Genomic DNA, 8,335 nt, shown 5'->3' with positions numbered 1-8,335 from the left:
GGGAGAGGCTCCTGCCACCACTGCTGCACTTGCCAGCCATGAACCCAGCTTCTGGCTGAGCAGCACTCCTCCTGTGGGAGCGCACTGACCACCAGGAGGCAGCTCCTCTGTTGAGTGTCTGCCCCATGGTGGTCACTGTGCATCATAGCAACCGGTTGTTCCGCAGTTCGGTCGATTTGCATATTACCCTTTTATTATATAGGATATGCATAGCCCATGGACACTGGCAATAGGGTGGTGAAGACCTGGTGGAGTGGGTAGGTGCTGGGTAGAGTGGCAAAAAGGTGGGGGGAAATGGGTGACATCAGTAATATTATCAACAATAAATAAATATATATATTATAAATAAAAGTTAAAAATTAAAACATATCTGCTGAGCAGAAAGCATTGCAAATACATGAATAAGTGAGGAGTCAACAGGCTAATGAGTTAAAATATTGATAATAAGCACTGTGGTCTTATTGTCTAATCATATACATCCAAAGAAGGTAGAACTAGAAAACTTTCTGTATGTCATTTATACCCTGTCTATTTCCAAAAATGGATTTGTGGCAGTCTCTAGAAATTAACTCCAGCTAAGATTAATTTGGATAAGAATTCAGGAGTTCAAACATTTCATACTGTGAAGGTATTTGTTTCCTTCTCATGCCTGCCTCTTACCTGTTATGGTACAGGGTTGTGGCACTTGTATGTTGTTTATCCTCAAACAGTAGCTTTTTTGAAATATAATAATTTGTATTTTTACTGTTTTTCTTCAGGGATTTTTAGCTCCTGGAGAAATTGATCCCCTGAATCGTAGGTTTTCAACTGTACCAAAACCAGATGTTGTGGTTCAAGGTATGTATTTTTATTCACAGCAACAGATGCTATATTAAAGATCTGGTTTGGCCAGTAAATGATGACTTTATTCTTTTTTTAAAAGTTTGTTTGTATTGATTTTAGAGAGAGGGAGAGAATGGTAGAAACATTAATGATGAGAGAGAATCATCCATCGGCTGCCTCCTGCACCCCTTCTACTGGGGATAGAGCCCACAACCCCAGGCATGTGCCCTGACCAGGAATCAAACCGTGACTTCCTGGTTCATGGGTCTACACTGAACCATTAAGCCATACCAGCTGGTCAGACTTTATTCTTTATCATGTATTTTTTTAGGGTTCGAAAAGTATAGAATGAATGTGGTTCTGTTTCATTTCAAAATTGCTATTAATCTTAATTATGAATAAATGTTTAATAAATGATGTTATTTGACACTTAATCACTCCTTACTTATGGAAGCACTTTTCCTTTCATCATCATGATATTGTAGCCTTATGATTATCTCTGCTTTCTTTTTGAGCATTCCTTCTGTGTTTTTCCTACTAATACTCCTTTCTTCTAATATCCTCCTAATGGTTGTGTATTTAGTCTTATGTTATTGTCTTTCAGGATTTACACCCTGTCTTAGTTTTCTAGGACTGCCTCTTTCATAATAAAGTTGTTTATATGGCTTCAACTATTGCCTCCAAACCTTTACCTTTTGTTCCTAACAATCATCAAAAATGTTGAGGTACCTATTCTATAAAAAACACTGGGCTAAGCTCTAAGGTATTAAGAATTCTAGTCCCAATACCTATAAAATATCTTTATCACTTCTACTTCAAATGCAAACCTGACCTTTTCTTGTCTCCATCCCCTCATATTACCTCTCCCAAGAAAAGCAGATCTTTCTACTTTCCTTATCTGTCTCAATTACTTCACTGCTATCCTAGTCTCCTAAGGTAGAAAGTTTGAAGTGATTTTTGACTCTCCAATAACACAATCTAACATGGTACTAAGTCTCTCTGTGAAGCTTCTCTGAAAGGTCTCCAGTCACTTGACTTTGGGGTTGGTTATATGTGCAAAATAATCTCGTATGTGTTCTAAACTTTCTTATACTTGACACCTATGTGGTCATATAGGTAGTCTTTGCTTATCAGTGTATATAGCAAACATAATTTTAAAAAGGACCATTCCTCTTCCCCTCCCATGAGAAAGCTTGTTCTCCTTTGAGGCTTTTGCCATCTGGCTATACTGATCTCCTGGTTGCTCTAATTCATTCATTGAAGACTTTGATTCTTGGCTCACAGCCTTCTTTTATAGTTCCTACTATAGTGCTAGATTTCAGCATTAGAGTAAGTGCCCTCAAACATTTTAGCTTTAAATTTCTTTGATATACATAGCCCTACTAACATTTCCTTCCACCTCTACTTTAGCCACTCAGTTTGAAGAACAAGGACACAACTTTAGAACCACCTTAGATATTTTCCACTTCAAAAAATCCCCATCTCCAGTCATAGCTACATATTATTTGTTTTCTTTTTCCTCCCCTTACACTTCTAATCTGCCTTGCCCTACCTCTTGGTTGATCATCTGAATATCTTAAGCACCACTGTACAATACTTCTACTATACCCACCAGAAAAATCATAGCTCCACATCAATCTGACAATCAGCATTTTCTGATCCTATACCTGGCCTACTAAAGTTACTAGAAAAAAGTTACACAAATGAGCAGAGTGGTAGCACTGTAAATCCATGGTCCCCAACTCAGCTAGATCCACAATGCCTTGTTCTTATTGTTAGCCAGCATTTTTATTCTTCTAAGCCACTATTCCAAACCTTCTCTTTTCAACACCACCTCTTAAATTCAGCCTCATTTTTGGCCTTCTACTTCATGCTGGATAATCTTAATATTCGGATCTTTGTCAGTTTCCCACCCTCCCCCTATACCACAATCTTACTTATATCTTCACCCATCCTTGCATCCTTCCCTCCAGTCTCAGAAGAGGTGTCTCTTCTCATCTTTAAGGCCAACTTTTTTTTTTCCTGATGCTTGATTCTATTCTCTTCCTTAGCCTTCTTAAAATACTACTCTTTTCTTTAATCTTCAAAAATTTTTTAGTTGGTCCTGCTTTTTAATCCATTGACATGTTCATCTCCCTCTAGTTATCCTATCCTCCCTTTCTCATCCAAACTTCCCCTTCTTTTTATTTCATTCATTCTGCAATTCTTTATAGTCTAGCTCATTACTCCTTGGAAAATTCTTTTACTTAAGTTATTACCAAACTCAATAGATCATTTTTAATTCATACATTAGTTGATCTTTATGTTTCATTTATTGTTTATCTTTTTGGACACTCTTAACTCTTCTGTGATACCATACTCTCTTAATTCTTCTTCAACCTAAATTTTTCACTATTTTGTTTCATTCTGGGCTTTCTTTTTTTCTTTGCCCCCTAATTGTTGGTCTTCCTTGGAGTTCTGTCTGTAGCCCACTGTTCCTCTAACTGAAAATACTTGTTCTTGTCTCTCAGGGTCCTGCTATTTCAAACATTTTTTTTCTTTTTTCTGCCTCCTTCTTCCTTCTCAGAAGATGACCTCACCTCCTATGACAAAGAAAATATAAGCCGTAAGATTAAAAAAAACCCTCACTCCTACCCCAGGCTTTTCTTTATTTGCTCACTTCTTATATATTGCAATTTCTCATGGTTGTATTCTAGGTTCTCTCCTCTTCTCTATATATCTCCTTGATCCATCTCATCTCTTTCTATGCTAATACTCTTTAATTTATATAGGTGTCCTTTACAAAAGCCCCACTCAGATGTCTCACATGCACTTTAAACTTAGCATAGCTAAAATTAATCAGCTGACTCCTCCTCTTACTACATCACTCATGCCTGCTTTTCTCCCTATGTGCCTATGTCATTAGATGGCACAACATCCTTCCAGTTACATACATAAGTACTTGGGGAATCATTTTCTATATCTCTCCCTCTCTCGTCTCCTAAGGAAACCAATTAATAAGTCCTAGTTTCTCTACTTCCTAAATAATTGTGAAATCCATGTAGTTCTCTCCAGTGCCAATGGCATGATCCTAATCTATAGTAATGAAAGGGTAATATGCTAATTAGACCAGACGACCTTTCAGATGAAGCTGGGGCTGCAAGGAAAGCCCAGGTCCCGGGTGCCGGAGGGAAACCCGGGTCCTGGGTGCCAGAGGGAAGCCAGTGCCGGCAGCCAGGGGAAGGAAGGCCTACTCTTGCACAAATTTCGTGCATCGGGCCTCTGGTCTACAATAACTTTTTAAGTGGTCTCACAGACTCCAGTCTAAGCCCACTATAGTCTATTACTTTATTCTGTAATCATCAACATGAACATGTTCCTTTTAAGATGCAGATATGTATATGTTATTACCCTAATTCAACTATGCAGGGGCTTCCCATTGCCAACCTCCCTAACGTGGCTTACCAAACTCATTATGACCTGGTTCCTGACTCTATCCTGAGTATCCTTTCTCACTACTGCCCTTTCATACTCCATGCCCCTCCTGTAAGAACTTTTTATAATTCCTAGATCTGCCTTATTCTTAGTTGCCCTTGAACCTTTGTCTATGCTGTTTCTTCTGTCTGGAACAATTTCTCCCTTACTTTTACCTTCACCTTTATCAGATTAAGTACTATTCATCCCTCTAGCAGGACACAATGTCAATGTCATTTTCTTCAGAGATCATGTCCATCTTTGTATCACTAGCATTTGTTAGTGCCTAGCAAGTGGTACCAAAAGAACATTTTCTAAATGTTTTATGAAACATAAAATAAACAAAAAGCTGACTTATTGAGGTTGAAACTATTCCTGGGGCCCCAGAATGTTGATCAGTTGCCTCTCCTTCAGTCTCCTCTACTCCTGCTACCAATTGCATTGCCCAGTGCAGACCCGTGAGGCTCAGTAGCATGCAGTTCAGAAATCATTACCCAAGAATAAAGTTTTTAAAAATCCTTAAAGTGACACATATGCCTTCCATTATGTTTGCCTTCTTAGATTCTTTTTTTTTCTTTTGGCCACTTTATGGGTACTTTATGCTATGGCAGTATTGAAGTGCATATTCCACTGTGCCCCTCCTCCCCAACGCAACCACATTCTTTTATATTTCTATTAGAGGCCCAGCACACGAAATTGTGCACGGGTAGGGTCCCTAGGCCTAGCCTGCGATCAGGGCCATCTTCCACCCATTCGCCAGTCTCCAGTCCCACCCCACTGCCAACACCCACCCTGGTTCCCCGTTTGCCATCTGGTGATCTATCAGAGCCTGCGGGCCAGGGGAAGGGACCAAGAGGTTGGCCGTTCTGCCTGCTCGCCAGTTCCCAGTCCCACCCCGCCTCTGACACCCATCCTGGTTCCCCGTGGTTCCCCATTTGCCATCCAGTGATCAGAGCCTGTGGGCCGAGGGGAGGGACCAAGAGGTCTGCCTTCTGCCCTCTCGCCAGTCCCCAGTCCCGCCCAGCCGCCAACACCCATTTCGGTTCCCCCGTGGTTCCCTGTTCACCATCCAGCGATCAGAACCTGCAGGCCAGGGGGAGGGACTGAGAGGTGGTCGATGCTCCTCATAGCAACTGATCGATCGGTCATTCTGGTTGTGACACCATTATGGTCGCTGGCCGTTTATTATATAGGATGCTTTATGATCATTCTGGATCTTGTACCTAAAATGGCTTTCCCTTTCCTAGTTCCTTCTTTCTCTGGTAACTTATTCATTCCTTCAAACTCAGTTTAAGTTCTCTTTTGGGAAGCCCTTTCTGAAACTAATTCCTGCCAACCCCAGACTAGGTATCACTCTTGAGTGGTCTCATGTTTTGTGTATACTTCTATTTACCTAGCAGGTTATTTTAGAATCAGTTTATCTGTGTATCACTTTCATTACACTATGCATTCCTAAGGGAGAGAGTAATTTATTCATCTCTATATCCCTAGTGCCAAGCATAGTACCTCATCCATTTATGTGCTTAGTAAATGTTTATTAATGAATGAATGAATGAATGAATGACCACATGTGCTTCCCTGGATTTTTCTCAGCCTATTATCGTTCTTTCTCTGTATATGTTCCCTGGAGAATCTTTGTTCTCTTCATGTTTCCAATAAATTAAATAAAAATTTTTAAAATAAGTAATCAAGATGATGTTATATCCAGGGGCCTCTGTAATAACCATATTCTGCATATCCTGACTCAGACCACAGCAACACAACACCATAATGTTCCCAAGCTAGAAAAACACACAAAATATCATGGCAAAGGAGAGCAAAGTATCACTTTGTGCCGCAGTCTTTCGCAGCAAGGGTTCAGGAACCTGGAGAAGGGGCTGATGCATAAATGAATACACTAGACAAGAAATACAAATTTGGAAGGTGTGGGGGACCAGGCAGAGGCCTCATCCTCTAGTGAAGTGGGCTCCCTGAATGTCCAGACCCATGGCTTTTTATTTACTCCAATACACATTTGCCCTTTAGCAAAGCAAACAGACATCAATGGTAAGGTTTGGTAAACAATAAAGGATTATCAGGTTAGGGGAATTGCCTTCAGCTGTTCAGCCAGCAGCAGATAATAATATGCAGATTTTCAGCCCTGCTGAATATCAAAGTCCATCCACCTTCTGATGAACTTCTCGCATTTATTATGCTAACTACTGTTGGTCTTAGCCTCCAGCATATCCCCCTTTTGGTTTCGGGTCCTTTTAAGATTTTTAAATTCAATGACAAGGATTGAGTTCTTTCATGTCCTTTTAAATTGCTGCCAGGCATCAAAAGAATTAGTCTGCAGTAAGCTCCTTTTTGGGCCAACAGTTCTTTGAGTCCCCTTTCCAATCATTGTCTAACAGTTTTTTATGGGGTCCCTTCTCAATCACTGTCCCCTGTGACATGACAGCAATGATATTCCAGTTCTGGATGATGGACAAACAATGAGCAATGGCAATGCAGGTCCGACCTTCTTTGGCTTGGTCCTGGGCAACCTGTACTGATGGACAGCTGATGACTGCTAGCATGGAAAGGCATCTTTGCCATCCTCCACCTCTGGACTATTTCTCCTCTGTCTCGTCAGCGTGTTGCTTGGGGCCACTGCTATGTGTGGTTGGAGTAGTCTGGTCAGTTCCTCTCTTGGATCCATTGTTGCAGTTTCCACACAGGCTTAGAGGAGTTTTCTGGAAATACATAAGCATATTCTCAACCAAAGGTTAATAAAGGGACCTTTCCTTCCGTAAACTAGACTCGGGATCTTTTTATTTTGCCAAATCATTTCCTTTGGCTTATCTGACACCTGTGTAATTTCATGGGTGTCTTGCCATCAGCATTACAAGTGAAAAAAAAATTTTTTTAAGTAAAAAAATTAAAGTAATTAAGGCTTGATGTAATTTACTTACAGGAGACTACTCCACTATCCTCCCTTTTTGTTTTAATATGTAAGAAGGACATTTTTTGCTTGCTGTACAATATTTTGGCTTTTGAAAATCCAGCAAGGCACCCCTGATAGCTTTTAATTCAATTCTAAGTACAGAAGTATGAATGTTCTGGATGACTTGGTCTGAATTCATTGCATGATAAGCAGCTTTTATTATGTGATGAACTATCAGTAAAAAAATAGTTAATGCTCCAGGAATAGGTTCCTGCCTAGTATAAGTAAGTTCCCCTGAATATTCACTTATTTCAATATGCCAATTTAAATCAGTCTGAAATAAGGCTTATTTTCTAACTTTACTTGTCCTTGGGTATGGACAGTAAATGACACTAATTGGATTTCTGCTATCAGTCTTTAAGTATATCCACATAAGCTCTGTTTTGGGAGGCAAAATGCAAATTATTTACTTTTCTTTTTGAGGCCTAATACATTGACTTTTAATTATAATTTTCCAGATACTTGAAGGGCATTTCCCATTATTTCCTCCCAGAGTAATTTCTAGACCACATTTAGAGAGTTTCTTTTTTAAAAACCTTTTTTCTTTCTTTTAAACAGAGCAACAAACATTGTTACTTTTCAGATGCGGGCCAATACTGCCATGGATACATTTTAAGTGACTCTCTTTTTACTTATGGTGACTTATTAATGATCAGATTTAATGCTTGGAAAATAGCCTTCAGTTTACTCTGTAAATAGTAGCGGAAGAGATTTTAAAATTTCTCCTTTTATTAAGCTTAAAATTTACTTTCAAACAGCATTCTTTTTGCCTATTGCTCATTTGCATACATATGCACATTTTTACTTTGGCTTTTGTTAAAGCCAATTGCGTACAAAAACATTGGCTTCTCATTTAACTGAAATTATATGAGACCTTGATTATATTGTAAAAAGCTAATTTATTTAAGTAATTAAAGTAGGCATCTTTATTGAAAAAGCAAAGCAAGCAAACTTAGACATTTGACCTATGAAATATAGATGCCGCCCTACCCCTCAGCCTATTTGAAAAGCAGGCTTTAAAATTTCACTGCTGAATAATCCAGTTCTGCTTAAGAAATATTCAGCAATATTGTCTTGCCCTCCCTTAGAGGTTGA

The 8,335-nt window shown here is 39.3% G+C and overlaps 1 protein-coding gene across 1 annotated transcript in view; it reads left to right on the top strand.

Moving 5' to 3' along the window:
• The window catches only part of PHKA1 (phosphorylase kinase, alpha 1 (muscle)), a gene marked incomplete at its 5' end in the record, with an annotated part of 145,270 nt that overhangs the window by 22,991 nt on the left and 113,944 nt on the right, over positions 1–8,335 (top strand). The window contains one exon of the mRNA XM_005871675.2: positions 759–837. Coding sequence (XP_005871737.1) covers positions 759–837 — 79 coding nt within the window. The remainder of the gene's footprint in view (positions 1–758; positions 838–8,335) is intronic.

The sequence above is a fragment of the Myotis brandtii genome, unplaced genomic scaffold (genome assembly GCF_000412655.1).
Source record: "Myotis brandtii unplaced genomic scaffold, ASM41265v1 scaffold3518, whole genome shotgun sequence".
Lineage (NCBI taxonomy): Eukaryota > Metazoa > Chordata > Mammalia > Chiroptera > Vespertilionidae > Myotis > Myotis brandtii.
Note: the sequence above shows the minus strand (reverse complement) of the source record. Positions and strands in the feature narration are given on the sequence as shown.